This window comes from Colletotrichum siamense (genome assembly GCF_013390195.1).
Source record: "Colletotrichum siamense strain Cg363 chromosome Unknown KSG_Cg363_contig01, whole genome shotgun sequence".
NCBI classification, from domain to species: domain Eukaryota; kingdom Fungi; phylum Ascomycota; class Sordariomycetes; order Glomerellales; family Glomerellaceae; genus Colletotrichum; species Colletotrichum siamense.
In genome coordinates, this window is record NW_023501014.1 from 101,035 (window position 1) to 118,105 (window position 17,071).

Here is a 17,071-nt window from a genome sequence, read left to right on the forward strand (position 1 = left end):
TATTAAGCCTAAAACTAATTACTTTAGTCTCTAAAAACCTAATTTACTATAGCTTATAACCTTTAACCTAGACTACAACCCTATATACTGTTAGAACATATTAATCCCTAGCTTCTATTAGCAGACCTTACTGTTAAATAGCTAACTATAACAGCTAACTATAATATAGTATTCCTGCTAAGAACTTAGCGTTAATCTTCCTGCTACCCCTTATTTCATTAAACATTATAACTAAGCACCTAGTAATTAAAGCCAGAATATAGTCAGCACTAATAATAGGGAACTCCACTCCACCTAAGGTGAGACTTCGCCTCTCTAGGCTTATGCTGTCAAAGGTCCTCTAGTGGTCACTAGAAGGGTCCCACCACGAGAAAGCAGTCAGCCATCCGGTTAAGGTGACCACTGCCCCAGAGCCGTTTCTCCCAGACTCATGGACCGCGCGCAACCAAAAGTCCTTCACATCGTCGTCTTGCGGCCGGTCGAAGCTTACCACCATGTACTCAAGGACTTTGGACAAGCAGACGGACCATGGAACGGCCTCATCACCGAGCGATGATAGGACGTCCAGGCCCTCTAAAATCTTAAGCCAGTCCTCTCGCTCACCCATCAGCGTTACCAAAGGAAAGCCGCACCCAACCCGAAACTCATAGGTAAAATAATTTTGCATGGTACCTAAGAAGGCCATGGCGGCGGTCGCCCAGTCATTCTCAGTTGTCGTGCTGAACTCAAGCAGCAGTCTCGTCGCCATCTTAGGGTCTCGCAGGCTGCTTTTGACGAGTTCGATCATTTAATGTACGACATTGCCGATATCGACCGTGGCTAGACTTGCCGGTCGAGCGTCTACTACGAGGTGTCTGCGGTCTTGGTGCTCCACAAGCCTGTCGCGAAGCGATTCGGCGCGCCCTTTCCCGTTGACGAAGAAACTGATCTGCACGAGGATAGCCAGCCACACATCGTCCGGCCGTAAAGTCAAGTGCAAGTCTTGCTGGAAGGCACGTATTATCGTTTTCGAAAAACCACTTTGTCGCGGGACAATGCCGTGCCTGGGGTCTTGAAAGTCAAAAGAAGTGCGCAAAATATCGTTATGGAAAAAATCATGGTATGAAACGTGTTGCAGGAGAGGTTGCAATGCTATCTGCGTTTACACCAACACGAGACGGCTGTGGTTGAACAATAGTGGGCATTTTGTTTGTCTGGAAGGGATGTTGTATGTAGGAAGGAGAAAGGGATGATGACAGATGCATGTGTGCTAGAGTAAGCTCTATTTAATCTGCGCGCAGAGACCCTCGATTTTGCCGTCGTCGCTGCGTCCAGGATTCTCTGGGTACCGCCCCGCGCTTCCCACCGCCTTGTTGGGCCTTGACAGAACCAAACGCAAACATGTTCCAACCGCAATAAACTACAACAGCTATAGGTGATTTGATGCATACATGCACCTAAGAGTGCATGATCTATGTGGTGCATAACTCGCAATAAATACCAACAAAGCTTTGTCAGCAAATAAGACTTACTTCTTACCAGCAAGAGGCTTCACTCTAAGAAGGATTTAGCCTAAAATCACATCCAGCCTCTACATGTTTTTTTGCGCACAGGAGTGAAAACTGAAGTTGTTTCAAGTGTGAGGAGCAGGTGAGTAATACGACAAACTCTAACCGGAATTCAATCAAGATTGACAAATACATTTATCTAATAAATCGCCGACCCATGTACCACTTGAACCATCTCCATGAGTGCCCTTTACTTATCGCAACTGACATCGAGCTTTCCGTTCTCCATGGGCCTCCAGTATTCGTACTGAAAATCATCAAATTTGGCCGGCTCGGGCTCCCAATCGCGAAATCGCCATGCGCTCAGAAGACAGCGGCATTTCCTTGATTCACCGTCCGGATCACATTCCAGACACTCCACCGAGTCGACTACCGGAGGTTCCGCAAACTTCTTTCCCTGCTTGCCGATGCCTTCCGCCAATTTCTTGCAGTCTTCCGCGATGGCAATGTCGAAGTGGTCGAGGTCACACTCGTACTCCGTGGAGTACGTTACAATGGCCTGTCTGCAGGCGGATGTTTGCCGGAGGAAGATTGAAAAGAGGGAAATGCTGGCGTATATGATTTTGGATTTAATCATTTTGAAGATAAGTAGATAGTCAATAACGGTAGGAAAAAATGAAGCGTCGTGTCCGGTAGTCTAATGAATGTCTTCTTGCAACGCAAGAGATGAACGTGTTGATTTGGTAAAGACTGTATGGACGATATATTCAAACAATATGCTGCGGTGATGGGATGGTCTGGGGGTGTTGGAGCGTTTATGGGTATATATCCTCCTTCAGATGGAAACCTATGTCTAAGAGCTCTAACTCCCCGAGGCGCTGCTAGGTTTGCGCCGTTCAAACTCAGTCTAGATTAACGGGGCGCGGTGTCTATTCTCTCAGGCTATTCGGGATTTTCCGTATGCCAAGCCAAGGTCCGGATACTTTCCGCCGCACGGCGCAGGAGTAGGATAATCAACCCACGTCCCTGCAACTTCCTATTTATCACAACTTATTAGTTAACTATGGAAAGATGTCTGGGACTTAGCCTTTCTACAAGACCTTCAAGACCACATTTCAAAGTTCTCGGTGCACCCGAGTGACTCACGTCCGCTTCCAAGGGACACTGACGGTCATTTCCGTGCCAACTAAGAATGAAATGTAGAAGGTATCTTGGCGAACGTTAATCACTAATTCTTTCCAGGCTGATATGAAGAGTGAGAAGGTTGAATTTGGTGAATTTAAAAGTTGAAAAGCATATATAGGTCACCTCGGTTGCAGTGGCTAATGCTTTCTGTAAAGGGCATCAGAGTTGTATATTTCACCAGACCTTTTGTCCTTCTCACTTGTTTGAGACTGTAGCTGGCATTCTCTTCATACTTGTCAATATGCACTTCAAGTGGCTTTTGTGGATTTTGTCTGCGCTCATTTTTGGGCAAATTTCCTTGGCCCAGGCCCCAACTAAAAGCGATGTAAGTTTCCCTATTGTTATTGCCGCCCTGCTCACCACTCGGCTAACATCAGTTTTGTAGTATCTTGTAAGTTTCAGATGATGAATGGTTACGGCTGTGTGATTATTGCTTATTAACCTTGCTTCAGGAAAAGAAGGGCTACACATTATCTTACTCGGGCGGGAAATACTACGTACATACCGAATCGTATGATGACGGCGATGATCCCGTTGACATAATTGGGATTGATACCAGCAACAAAGTCATCACGGTATATGCCGCATACAATGGATGGGAAGAGCGAGACGAGAGCGAGAGATACAAGCTGCGCGACATTCAAATGGAGTTGTGGGACATACAGCCAAATGTCAGGCGGGCCGACCTTGAGGCCATCCGGCGCAAAGGCATCGTGAATAAGCAAACATCTAAGCAGATTCGCAAGGTGTATGATACTCTTGGGCGCGAGGAGGACGAAACAGTAGTTCTCAATTCTGCGGATACTGGCGCCGCTGCAACCGCATGGTCTCAGCTTGAAAACACGCCTTTCTTTGGCGGAACGCAGAAGCTCTTGGACGAGTACGATGTTGGGAAGCGGATTGTGCAAATCATCATCAGCCCGACGGATCAGATTTCCGGAGACCATGACCTGGAGTTCAGGTTCAGTTAGAATCCTTTGGTGGCAGGGCGCATTCTAGTTTTCCAGGTTCACTGTTTGATGGTCTTGCTTGTTAGGCTGTAATACAATTCTGTTTCTAGAAAGTCTAGAGGACTACATAGTTATGCCAACCGCAAAGCTGCTGCACAAGGTCAACATCTAAAGGGTAATTTCCCGCCAGTAACGCCGTCCCCTGCTATCCGTACGTACGCCCTCCTTCCTGTCTGCAGTCATATCCTACCCCGAAACACTGCGCAGAAATTACTAACATCAGGTCGAACCGTCTCTGCGAGAGACTGACTAGGGGCAGAAACTTCATACTCCAGCGATCAGTCTCATCATTCACAAGACCTCCCTTTCCTTTCTCATCTCCCAAACGCACAAATAGCGACGACAGGTGCGTAGGGCTTTTAGGGAACATCGTTCAGTCGCTGCCAGGCATGTCGCCCATGAGGTTTTGGATGAGGACGAAAGATTGCAATTCTGATGTAACTATTTAAAGTAATAAATAACGTGCACACCACAGCAGCATGAAACCAAGCCGAGGCGATGTAAGCCATATTTCGTTCCAACTCAGCTAATACGGATGGTAAAGCTGTATATGGCTTCTGCAACAAGTCGCCAGTGAACAGCTACTCGTCAAGGAAGTCAAAATTATTTGAGCACTGCGGCAGGATCAGGCGCCTCGTGGTCTTGATCCGCCGTGTTGTCTCCCATGCTCACATGCCGGCATAGCGAGCGCCCTGAAAGATCTCCCCGGCGCCGTCATCTTCCAAACTGATCCACCTCTGATTGTTTCACCGGCAGCTAGTGGCCTAAGGCATCGTTCAAGACAACCACGGGCTGCTCGCTGAAAGGTCAGGTATTCGTGATACATGCGCACCGGGTCCGAACCATTTTGATCACTTTGATGGATGCCTTTCATTTAGAGACATGATCTGATACTTAACATGTCGTTTCGTCACTTTTGCGGGGATCACATGACGGTGTCATTCGCACATCTGCCAGGGAGGAAAATAGAAGCAGTCAAGAAGAGCAAGCGGTTATTTCAGTGCAATCTAGGCAACAGGCTGTATACAGGTTCCAAGACTTCAATGATACACAGTCGCTAGGTGCAATGTCGCCCCGATTTCTGGTTCGGCCAGAGTCAGCCTCTCTTGGCATACACCTGCACCAGCTGACTCGAGCGTTGAACACATTCGAGCAGGTTAATCAGTGGAGCGGCCAAGGCTTCTGAAGGAACGACAGCCTAAACGTAGGGCTCAAGCTGGGTGCAGGGGTCACCAAAGTTCTCAGTTTGCACCAAAGTCCCATGGACTGCGCCCCCATCATTTCCATGCGTTGCGGGTCGCCGATCAATACACGGGCGGCATTTAGACGCTCACCTCCATCCCTGTCTGAGGAAAAATAGGCAGACGCCAAATCGCGTTCTATGCAGACGTAACTTTCTATGAAGTTGCATTCTGGATGCCGAAAGTCCCATCAGTCAAGCAGTGTCTAATCCTAACGGCATCATGCCAAGGAGGCAATCAGCCACTGCCAAGTTGCCGCCGCCGATCAATTTGAGCTCTCGCAACTCAAGTTAAACCATCATAGGATTATTCCTTTTGCTGCCTTGTGTAAGAATAGGAACTCGACATCATGTATGCCAGGATCTTCTTATTGGGATATGCGACCTCAGCATTGTCAGCTCAATTCTTGGCTTGCGGAAGTCCCAGAGGAGCAGATGGCAGTCTGGACAAGAGCTGGATGGTATGTTTCTGGCCGAAATCTAGGACCAAGGTGAAAACTATAAGTAGGATACTCTGCAACGAAGTTAATCGCATTGTTGTCTTGTGCTTCATCAGCAGTTCACGTCTCATCATACAAGAAAATCAATCCCAACCATAACACCAGCAAACTTTCAACAACTGAACAACTTATCCACTTATTCACCATGCACGCCACTCAAGCCCTTTCCCAGCTTGTTCTGCTGGCCACTATGGTCTCCGGCCTACCGCAAGGTACCCGGACCGAGCCGTAAGCCCACCCGCCACCTCCGCAGCCCAAACAGAGAACTGACCTATCACAGAGAGGCGAGAGAGGTCCAAAAGCGAGCATCTTTCGATCCCCAGGCGCGGTGCGCGGAGGACCGCCCGGCCGAGGACGAGCTGATGCTCCTCAGCTACGTGGGCCACAACCTCGCCTTCGACCCTGAGGGCGGGATTACCTCGGAGAACGGCGACCGCGTCGCGTTCCTTCTCGACAGCGCGTGCAATCGCGTGATCAACTGGGGAACCTACGATGCGCTGGGTGTCGGCAAGGGCTTCGAGGCAAAGATGGGCATGTCGTACGACGGCACTGGGCCGGAGCTCGGCTGGCAGGTGACGATCGAGTCCCGCGTAATCTCTATGGGAGCCGGGATGGGCATCGCCGACGCCACCATCAAGATCAACGGCGAGGAGAAGGACAAGAGCTGCACCGGGGAGAAGACCAAACCCGAGGGGCTTGGCGTCGATCACTGGAAGGCCTGCAACTTCAAGCCTGGCGATGTCTGGCCGAAGCCGTGGTGGCCTAACTTCAGCGGCTTCAACTAACGGGTTTGTATATTAAGCTTCGTGTTGAACGAATACGGCCGGGAATTGTATTATGGGCTTGGGCTGGAGATTTTGCGATTCACATAGTTAATGGGTTGGTTTTGTTCATCCTTGCATTCGCTTCAGCTTACATGTAATCTCACGCTCATTTTGTGACCGTGGCATCTAATGCTGCATGACCCACAACTAAGGATTAGATCTTCGCCTAGAAAGTTGCCGTTATCACTGATCTAGATGGCATAAGGAATGCCCGACGCAGTCAATCGCACGGTTTCATCATGCTCTGCCCGAATGTTTCTCTCTCCCGTGCTGTCACACATGCCGCGAAACGTGCCATTCGTCTCCAACAGGCCTCGCGGCGTACCGAACTTGAACATGTCGCCATTATCAAGAATGAGGGTTATTTCAAAATCAAGTTGCCCGTCACTACGACTCTGGACTCGTCCAACCGCGATAGTAGCACCAGAGGCTTCGAGACCATCGTCCGACGGAACGACACGTAGATGCACAGGGCTTACCCTGGTGCATCATCTCTCTTCCTAGTGACTGGAGATGTATAGAGATAGATGAATGCTCTTAGCTTTGGAACTCAGGCAGCCTTGGGCAGCTTATATGTAGCTTGGTCAAACATTCGCCACCTTCTTAAATATACCAAACTATTAACTTCAAACTGCTTTAACCTGTAGCACACTTTCAAGGGATAATTTCCAGTCGTTGAGATATAACCCGCATCTCCTATGAGCTGGAACATTTTGATGTTTCTGGTCATATCACAAGGTTCTTCAACCAGCGTGTAACGAGCGTGTCTGCCATTAGTTTGCCGAATGGAGACTTCATTATGAATACCACGTTTGACAATATCATGAAATCAAGTGCGGGGCAATCGCACGTTCTTTATAAAGCTACCCAATTCAACTCTGTAGAAACATGTACTCATGCCATTGCGTCAACTACAAAGACCCAACCTCCTTCAGCATCTGGGGTGATATCAGCAAGGCAGTACCTCGGAGTCCGCACACTGTCGCAGATTGTCAGCAGTATTCAGATCAGATCACGAATAACACACCTCCAGAGCCAACTGGTTCTGCACATGTTTTTGCAGTTGTTGACGAGAACTTCGATGTCTTTCTCATGAGGTGTGCCTTTGAACCGTCGAGTAGCCTTTTCGGCAGCATCATCAAGGGCGTACACCTCCAGCTGCATGCGATCCGCGGCACCATCAACCCCTCTTTGCACTTCACCATCAGCAAGAAGAACCACAAGGTTTTCAACAAATCCTTCTTTTACCTCTTTTCGGAGGCTGACAATATCGTTTAAGATGAAGCAGATGGCCACTGCAGACTCGTAAAGTCGACACATTTCTGGCGTTTTCATGACCTCTTCTGGCATGTGGACGTTGTTGGCGAATTCGAAATTGACAACCACCTGCATTATGCAGGATGATGCTGCCCGATAACCTAAATACTCCTCAAGAGATGGTACCCGACCTTGATGTCGATTCATAGCCTCATGACGGTAGCCGTCAAGAGTAGCGATAGCCTCTCGCGCGATTCGCGAGCGGTAGGCATGGTTGTCGCCAAATGTCTTCATGACGGCGCCCGCATACTCCTTGAAAGACGTGACAGCATCGTGATCACGATACTCGTATCCATCATTATCACACTTCTGCGAGAGTCCCAGACTCTGTTGAATGAAGTCGCGACAGTCGGCAAGTAGAATCTGCAAAGCCGCATAGTCAAATCTTTGAGGTAAGGAGTATTGATCCAGAAGGTCGTCGATGATGAACATCCAGACCTGAAAGGATGTAAGAGCTGTCATAGTATCACAAGTTGCGAAGGGATACCAGCCCGCTAACTGGTCGGCCAATTTGGCTTTGGTAAGGCGAGCTCGGACGGATTCGTTTATGGCGTGGCTGTTAGTTGAGTTAACCAGGCTTTGAAATGCTCTTTCCTGACATTCCGTGGATCTTCTTACTTCTCTATGATACTCGTAACTTTGCTCTCCACCGTGTTGGCGTGTGGATTCATTTCTTTGGTCCAATGCTCCATCATCTTTCCAAGGTCTGGTATACGTATTCGCTGGCCATGAAGTTGGGCAAGCATCGACGAGCGGGTGTGTTGACTCTTCTGTGAGGCTCCCGAGCTCAACGGCTGGATCAATGATGTGACAGCCGATTGACGGATTATCTGAGCCATGGTTTATGAGGTATGATACGTCGTGAAGAAAGATGTTTGAATGGTGACAGCAAATGATGTTGCAGCTGGTGAACATGTCAAGCGACGATAATTATGTAGATTGCACACCGCCTGTGCTACTTATCTAGGAAGCAAACATAGTAATCTGGGAGTATTGGAACAAACCCATGGTTAGGATTTCTCCTCTAGCGGTCCGTCTCGCACGCATTAATCTCCGTAAGAGGAAGTACTTCAGCTTTGTAGTCTACAGTGAAATCTTCAGCGACACGAAAGCGAGGTAGCTCGCTAACACGACTGCCACTTTTGCAAAAAGCAACCTGATGCGGAATGTCTGTCGCAAATCTCCGCAAGTCACCACCTCTCAATTCAGGTTGAGGGTTACCTTAGGTCTGATTCGCGTCACATGTACGTGCAGTCTCCGGAAACATGGCCCATTATTAGTGTTGGCCGGGGGTTGGTTCATGTTGTTTTAGAGTTATTAGTGCAACCCTCGCACGCATGCTTTTGCACCATGGTTAACACCAAAATCAGCGAACCAATACAATTGTATCCCGCGGCAGCTGTAAGTGAACTTAAGAAAGCTGGGTAGTGGCGGCGTTGTATCCATTGATGGTGCTAATGAAAGCCGCCCCGGGTGCCGAGATTGGTGGGCTTGCGGACACTTGACATTCAGATGAGACACTAATTAGATCGGCGCACTGAAACTCACCATCTATGCAAGTGGCTAACGCAAAGTTCGGAAAATCCTCGTGAGCCCTTTGCGGGATACACGTTGATGACTTGGGATGAGACATCCCGACGCGCTCGGACAATTGCGAGGCTGTCAAAGCCGTGCCACCCAGAGGTTGTGTCAAGGAATCGCCTCTCGCAGTTCAGATGAATTATGTCAAAGTTATCTGATAACATTACCACGGAAGACTCCGTGCAGGACTACTGTGAAGTTAACATGTAACCCTAACAGCACAGCCGGATAAGGGGCTGAGCTGTGTCCGGGCGAAATTAGTCTATTCGACCAGGTTTCACCTAGTTGTATATTTTCTATGAGTACTTGAGCTTAAGGAGCTGATCAGCAACGTGTGAATTTCACTCCGCAACCTAGATCGCCTTGCGTGACCCAGGTTGGCGTACAGAAATCAAAGTTGTGAGAGTGTCCTGTCGCTAGCTTGACACGTCCTACAATTTCGCCAAACTGCCTTCACAGTAATTTACCAATTTACCAAAAGAACGGCGTCATACGAGCATGTTTACTAGTACTATTCCACAGTAAGGGAGGTTAGTTCGAAGGCACTAGTGGCGCGCTCATTTCACGTCATCCCTCCAAAGCTCACACAGCATTGTTTGGATCTGCTGACAATAATGGGATTCTTTCATAATACCTCACTCAGAATGATGGTTTCGCCGAACGTACAAGCAAAGTTTGTTCCAGAACGGTGTGGTGAGGTAAATGACATATTTCCAGCCTCGTACAACCAATAGTGCAAAGCCCTTTGGGTAGGAAAGAAAATGCACCACCCCATCACACGCAGGTGGTAATGGTTTGAAATTCGACAACTTGAGTCGATCAGGACTCTTCACATCATCAGAAGACTGGAAGTTGTTTTCCGAAGGTGCACCTCGTGCATACTAAAACGGAAGCGACAGTGATAAAGAAATCGACGGACAAGTCATCATCTACAGACAGATGACCTTGTTGACAGCAAAAGCACACACAGGGAAGGAGGTGAAGGTAACTTATCCTGCTTACATTAAATATGTATGAAGAAATCGTAGCCATCACTCTGAATAAAGTTGCGGTCGTCTTGCGGGCCAGAAAACTGATCTCTGGGCCCGAACAACTCGCATTGAGTCGATCAAGCCAAAACAAACATATCACTGGCCATGCTGCGTCCATTTGCGGGGCGCAACTGTCCCCTGCACAGGTTGAAGTCCTTCGCTCACGAACTGTGCTAGTCGCGACACAAATGGCTCTCTCTGAGTAGATTCCATCAGCAAATGAACGAAGATTTAAAACTGAAAGGGAAATTCTGAGATGGGCCCAGACGCAGACTTACCATCAACGAAAAGTGATGCGCTCCCTCAACTCTGTGGCATATGATATCTGCCCCTGGCAACAGCTTCACCCACTCGTTCGGCCCAAAATCCTTCCTCTGCACTGTCAAGAACTTCATTCCCTCTGTATCATCCGGATGTGGTGATAGCGGCGGCGCCCCCGGCCGGTCAACCAGGCTCTCCCCTGCCCAGATCACGTCTACTCTCAGTTCTTGTCCCAGTGGCACTACCAATGGCGTAGCGCAGTATCTCTCGAGCACTCCGATTGTCCCTTCGAAGTGCGGTATCAACCACGCTGGCAAGTCACTTTTGCCCTTACCCTCACCCCAGCCGCCAAAAACACCCAAGCGCTCACAATACTCATAAAAATGCCTCGGCAGCCTATCCATCCCGTTGTGAGGCGGCGGCGCATCGATCAGCACCAGCTTCGCGACCCTGCAACCTCTCTCGCCCAACATTTGTGCGGCCCGAAACGCGAGCGACCCGCCTGCAGACCAGCCTCCGAGCACATATCCTTTCTGAGGTGACGGCGGCTGCCGCCTCAATATTTCAGGTAGGTAGCCCTCGCCTAAGAGCCGGTCGAGCGGCACGCACGCCATCGTGGCCATGTCGCCACGTAGGAACGGGCACATTAGGCCGACGACGCAGACGCCAACACCAATGGGCGGAAGAGAAGCGTACGATGTAGCGCTGCCGGAGCCGTCAGGAAAAAGGAAGAGAATTGTGTGGGCGGTCTTTGGGAAGCCTTGGAGGATAACGGATTTGCACGGGGGAATGGCGATCGTGGATGATTTGTCCTGTGTCTGAACGTCGGGGATGGTAAGGGACGTGTCGAAGCTACGTGGTGTCGCATTACAAGAAGTCTCCATCGCAGGCGAGTCGCCACCGTACAACCACTGTTGGTTTTGTTGTGGGGATACAGACGGCCCTTTCCTGCTCATATCATCTGGTGACAACGGGCTTGGAGGGAAGATCCCCTGGCCCGCCCCACCCGCGGGCTTTGTCTGTATTCTGAGCGTCTTCGGAGGCTTCGGCGTCTGGGGCGGACTACACGGCACGGCTGTTTGCAGCACCCTTGAGGACGTTGTGGCCATCTTCTCAGCTATTTTGGTTTCTTGGCTCAGCATATTGCTGAACACGCGCCTGGGGAAAGCGTTCACGGAATATTGTAGGAAAGCCGCCACGATGTTGTCCTCGCGCAGGACAATGCTGTCACCCGTCCACTTCCGTGTCCGGCCCACTTGTTGCATGCGCACATACACCGTGTATTCAAGCCCCATGTCGATTGCCTCGAACAGGAGCATATCCTCCCAGCCGTGGTTGATGTAAACGGTGTGCTCTAGATCGGTCGCGTCGTCAAGGTTGAGACAAAACCCAGCTGGCTGCGTAAAGGCATCGATAATCGCTGGGTGCGCAGTGTAGTCACCATGACCAGAAAGATCGCCGGGGAAACGGACGAGGGCGGCGATCTCATGTGTGTGCTGGTCAAGCACCAGAGATTGAACGAGTCGGTGATTGCGGTGGAACTCGGCTAGAGAGGAGACCACCCTGTAAGCCATGCTGCCGGAGATGTGAGTGGTGCCGGGCCGGGAACGCAGAGAGGACACATTGATACGATGAGATTCGCCGGAAGAGTATTGTTGAAAAAGGGATAGAATGGAGACGTCGGTGATACGAATGGTGCATTCGGCGTGCTGTTGGAGCTTGCCGGAGCGCTGCCATCAATTCCGTCAGACTATGCTCCATGACTCTGTGAGGAGCTTAGGCAGGAACACTCACGCTCACAACGGCGAACTTGCACCGAGCAGTACGAACAGTCCAGTCAGCGTATGCATGGCATTGCAGCAGCTGCGACCCCGGACCGCTGTTGCCAGCAACTAACGCCTTGCTGACACTCAAGTCAGCAATCGTGACGAGATATTCATGCGTTTGGGCGGGCTGCTTATGAGCTCCGAGCGTATGTTTCTTTTCGTGGTTCTTCAGTATCTCAACAAGGTAATTTCCAAGCGTCATGGCAATGTCAGCGAAGACGGACTACCATTTGTCTACGTCAGCGCCGTTCTCGATCAACTCAGAACCATTAATGAAAACTCACCGGCGTACATAGCCGCTTTCCCTCTACCAAATGCCCCTGAACTGCCTCCCTCAGATCCGGTCTCGCCAGATCTGCCTCCGTTACCAGGTATAGCCCGTCTCCCACCATCAAGTCTGCCTCTGTTACGACACGGTGAATTGTCGTACTCTCCAGGCCGTGATCTTTTACCTTTCGCGGTTTTCGTGTGCCCTTCTGTGCCTGGCTCAAGGCTGTGTTGAGAGACTGTCCCGCGGACGACGCGATCGAGATGACCTCCGGCAACCCAGTGCCACTCTCACTCGTCTCGGCGTGCTCACAAAACCGCTGTAGCACGAGGTCCCAGCGAAGCGGACGTAGAAGCATGTCATCGACAGCGGTGCGCATTAGTGAGACGAAGTCAACGGCCTCTTCTGGGGCCTCTCCTGTTGAGGCCGAGATTACCGTCAGACATGCAGGCGTCCTCGCCACTGCTGGGTCCAGGAACGCCAGCAACCTAGCAACATCCTCCTTCGTGTGGAGCAATGAGCTATGAAACGGCCCAAATATCGGTATCGGCAATATCCTCACGCCGGGAACCGCTAGCCCGTCCGAGTCCGCCAGCTCCGCTAGCACCTCCGGCGGCCCCGACACCGTTACCGAGTTCGGCCCCCATGCGCTCACCCAGTATGACCCTTTTCTTGCCTCGCGTTTCCTATTGTCAACCTTTTGCAACCAACTGCTGGCAGTGTTCCCAACTTTGCCCGCGAGCCGCTGCAGGAAGACTCGCATCCCCTGAAACGTGCGCTCGTCCGCTGCCGACACCGCCATGCTCCAAGGCTGCTTCGTGCCTGTCGCTGGTGCGGTATCCCGTGCCGCCCGATCCACGACCAGACCCACCCGGAAGGCAACCCGGACAGCCTCTATGCCCAGCGGGACCAGCTCCGCTAAGTCGGCACTGCACCCCACCGCCGCAGCAGCCAGTGCCCCGGTGCAAGTGCCTATGACAGTAGCGTTCCCGTAGTGTTCCGCTGATGGAGAAGATTCGACATGTCGAATGAATAGCAGCACCTGATATGCGACAAGCAATGCCATATCCAGCGCTAAGCAGTGGTGGGCATCGTCGCGGTCGGAGTAGTGCGGGTGGGAGTAGCCAATATTACGGTAATGCCACTGCAAGAGCATGTCGGCCAGGGTGCCGGAAGGGCAGAGGTGTTTGACCTTCATGGGGTTGACGAACTGGGCCAGGTCGCGCTGGATTGCACTCCCGCAGCGATGAATGAAGAGGGAGAAGGGCGATGAGGGATCAGGGAAGGTCTGTTGGAAGGCTTCATCGTCTAGCAAGCGCTTGAGATCGCGTTTGGGGGTGCTGTAAGCTTGGTCGCCGAAGAGGAAGATTTTCTCCAGTGGTTTGGCATTAGGGGGTGATAGGGCCATGTTGAGATGATACTGGAATCTCTCTACCAAGGCGTAGTGACGACTGTCTGTTGATTGAATGAGATTCTCGATTTCAATTCCTGCCACAGATTGGTCTAGAGACCTGGACTGGCTTTCAATGAGATATTCTACGAATCCTTTGTATTGTGTCAGTGACGGATCAGCACTTACAGCCTTGCGGAGGCCAGATAGCATGATGAGGCAGCCCATCCGAGAGAGGCTACCCCACAGGTTGCCTCATGGTATTGCCCAGGTTTGAGTGCACAGATCGACTTTTTTTCTTCAACATCTCCTTCTGTGCCGCACTCATAGCCCCCTGTGTCGGCGTTGAAAATCTAAGTTTTCAGCCGTACGCCGGGATGCGAATGCTGTTAACTCACATTGGCACTCCCGATTGTACGTATTGGGTTTGTATCAGGTCTGTGTGTCCCCAGATGACCCAACGCAGCTGCTGCTTGGCTATTTGCTATAGATCTCAAACCACATGTACTATCTGTGACGTGTTAGTTTGGTGACATCTGTTCTAAGTATAAGTTGAACGCTTTCCAGGGCATGATGTATTATGCTTTCCCTTAAGTTGGGCTTCTATATAAACTCTTGTGACACACCTCCCTAGTATGAGGCTATTTTCAGCCCAGATCCAGTAAGTCACTACTTTAAAATATAGCAACCAGGAATCATGTGAGACTTAATTGATAATCATTTTCCAGGCGGGTTGCTAATCCTCCATATGGTATCCAAATTTCATGAATGATGCGAAGTAGCTTATCATCAAAAATATTTTTTCTGTAATTTATCGAGTAGGTCAAGTTCTATACCTTGGTTCAGCAGCTGCAGTGACAATTAGCGTCAACGCTCTCGGTGTGGAAACCATTCTTGGTATGATTCTTTCGTTGCTATGGTCTACTCCGACGGGAGGCTCCGCAACATCCGTCACAACATGTCAAATGCCAGAAATGAGCTTCGCACGGGTGGTTTTGGTCTGAATGGTGGGTTTCCACGGATAGAAATAGGCTCCAAACTATCCATTCCACGGGGAGGCGAGTTTAAACTGGCAACCCTCAATTTATTGACTTTCGCTTTCGTTGTTTCACTCAACTTAGACGCGGATCAGCCGTTTTTGTACGACTTGTCTCCGTCGGCGTCGCTGCGCATGCCTTCCTCCTGCATAGGCAGCGGTCGCACACAGCTGATCGCTAGTACTTCAAACTTGCGAATGTTAGTCGAAAGACTAGGAAATTTGCATCGGACGACACCGCGAACTGCCGACCGCCGTCGGTGCGTCCGTCCCGCCGGGTCTGGGTGCGTGCACGTTGGTTAAGGTTGGTCTCAAACACGCATGGCTTTCTTGTTGCGGACTAGGCGATCCAATTGAGATCTCCAATGTGTGGGCGTTGATTAGTCGACAGGTGAACTGATGTGCCGTGCCTCTCTCGCCAGATCACCAAAGGGCCGAAACATCATGAACTATGTCAATGTCAGACTACCTTGTCAGATTACATTCCGGAAAGGTCGGAGGGAAGTGAAAGGCCGTATACGGAGATCCTTTGGGGAAATGCGCGAGCGAGATGCTGTCGTCAAGCACACAGGCCGGCGATGTGCCAGCTCGCATTCAAGACATACCAAGAACCGTAACATAGGCGCCAGCCTTGCAGGGAATTTGCAATGCTTTGAAGCCGAGACAGCTGGGAAATTAGACACGAGGCTTTCTCCATACCGGCTTCTTCAAAGTACTGTGACTAGCTTCGATCGGCCACACGACCAAAGAGTGAACAGCATGCAGGATCCGGGAGCAACGGCCCCAGGTTCTTGGTCACGTTATTTGGGTAGCTGCCAGCCTTTCCGTGAAAACATGCTTCCGGTGACCGCCAAAGGACATCGTGCTGACTTTCAGCAGCAAAAGTATATAGATGCGGCAGAGGTGGCAGCAATTAAAATGCAACAAGTCGCAATACGTAGTTGAAGTCACAAACCAAATGAGCCTAGGAGGGGCACTCTTCCAGCGGATGCACTGAAGTGTGTGCTTCTCATCTTCTCTGCCCTCCCCTTCTCGCAGCAGTAGTTTCACTGTCGTCGTCCATTCCCGCAGATGAAAGGCTCACCAAGAGAGTCCGCCTCCGTGTCATTGGCGGTGAGTTACAAGACCAGCAATTCTTTTCTCTCTACCTGCGCTTCATTGGGCAGGAGAGCTCGAGAACAGACCTCTTGCAAAGGAGCGTGGTTCGCGTTAATGCTGAACTCAAGAACCTAGCGTATCTAGGTATAAGACGCGCAAGTGCATTGCTGCGGAAGTAAGGCGTGCAGCTATTCTCGTCAAATTTTTTAAGCTCTGTAGAGTAACTCTTCAAATAACAAGATGGCTAAACTACTACCTAGGTAGGCATGTGAGCTTTGGGTCTTATTGAAAATATGGGAGGCGCAACTGACTTTCAGAAGCAACGTCACTGGCTGAGATTAATGGTCTTTGATATTACCAGCTCACTCTGTGAAGAACTAAGATGTTATAGGCTATGTGCCCTGGAATTAGAACAAAAAGACGCGTGCTGTTTCAACAAACGATTTCCTGTAAATCTACTAGTTGCAATGTTCACATCGTGAGTCAAGCCTGCCATTACACCCCTTTTTATTCAGAGATGGCATGCTATGAGCACGTTGACAATCGCAGAATTCATCCCATCTTAAGACAGGCCACTTCCCTAGCCCTTTACGCCGTCTTTTGCTGTTCAAGTATGCTAGTTGCTCAAAAAGCAATTAGTCCATGATCTCTTGCATTTGCGCTGAAAGCCATATCACTGGTGGAATTCGTTGTACACATAAGGTACCTTACTATGTACAGGGGTTGCATTAAGAGAAAGCGGGTACTATCTCATGGTACAGTAAGACCTAGCAGGGATGACCGTACCTTTTTAATTCGCTGTAGCATGTTTCATTGGTCGATGAGGGGGTCTAATGCTGTGCACCAAATCAACATCGTAAGTCCCCGACAACTTTGGCTTCTATTGGCCCTCAAGCGTCCATTATGTCCCATCCCTTGCATGATCTTCCGCGCTAGTGATACTGGAAAGCTGTCTTGAGGGCCTTTAAGAGACATGTAAAGGTCCTGCTGTCCCATAGCATAGGCCGCAGCGTCTTC

General features: G+C 50.2%; 4 protein-coding genes across 4 annotated transcripts; 2 read left to right on the forward strand and 2 right to left on the reverse strand.

Moving 5' to 3' along the window:
- Nucleotides 1–1,737: 1,737 nt before the first annotated feature.
- Nucleotides 1,738–2,124, reverse strand: CGCS363_v000002 (uncharacterized protein; the record flags this gene model as incomplete). Its single annotated transcript, XM_036631851.1, has 1 exon — nt 1,738–2,124. The coding sequence occupies one exon, from the start codon at nt 2,122–2,124 to the stop codon at nt 1,738–1,740; it is 387 nt and encodes a 128-aa protein (XP_036501536.1).
- A 789-nt stretch (nt 2,125–2,913) lies between these two features.
- On the forward strand, nt 2,914–3,643 carry CGCS363_v000003 (uncharacterized protein; the record flags this gene model as incomplete). Its single annotated transcript, XM_036631852.1, has 3 exons — nt 2,914–2,997; nt 3,058–3,063; nt 3,125–3,643. 3 exons carry the CDS (start codon nt 2,914–2,916, stop codon nt 3,641–3,643), a joined length of 609 nt encoding a protein of 202 aa, XP_036501537.1.
- A 1,924-nt stretch (nt 3,644–5,567) lies between these two features.
- CGCS363_v000004 (uncharacterized protein) lies at nt 5,568–6,207 on the forward strand (the record flags this gene model as incomplete). The annotated part of the gene is made up of 2 exons (XM_036631853.1): nt 5,568–5,650; nt 5,703–6,207. The coding sequence occupies 2 exons, from the start codon at nt 5,568–5,570 to the stop codon at nt 6,205–6,207; spliced, it is 588 nt and encodes a 195-aa protein (XP_036501534.1).
- A 933-nt stretch (nt 6,208–7,140) lies between these two features.
- FSR1 (Non-reducing polyketide synthase fsr1) lies at nt 7,141–14,133 on the reverse strand (the record flags this gene model as incomplete). The annotated part of the gene is made up of 6 exons (XM_036631854.1): nt 7,141–7,225; nt 7,274–8,001; nt 10,454–12,166; nt 12,231–12,485; nt 12,547–14,046; nt 14,110–14,133. 6 exons carry the CDS (start codon nt 14,131–14,133, stop codon nt 7,141–7,143), a joined length of 4,305 nt encoding a protein of 1,434 aa, XP_036501535.1.
- Between the last annotated feature and the right edge of the window lie 2,938 nt (nt 14,134–17,071).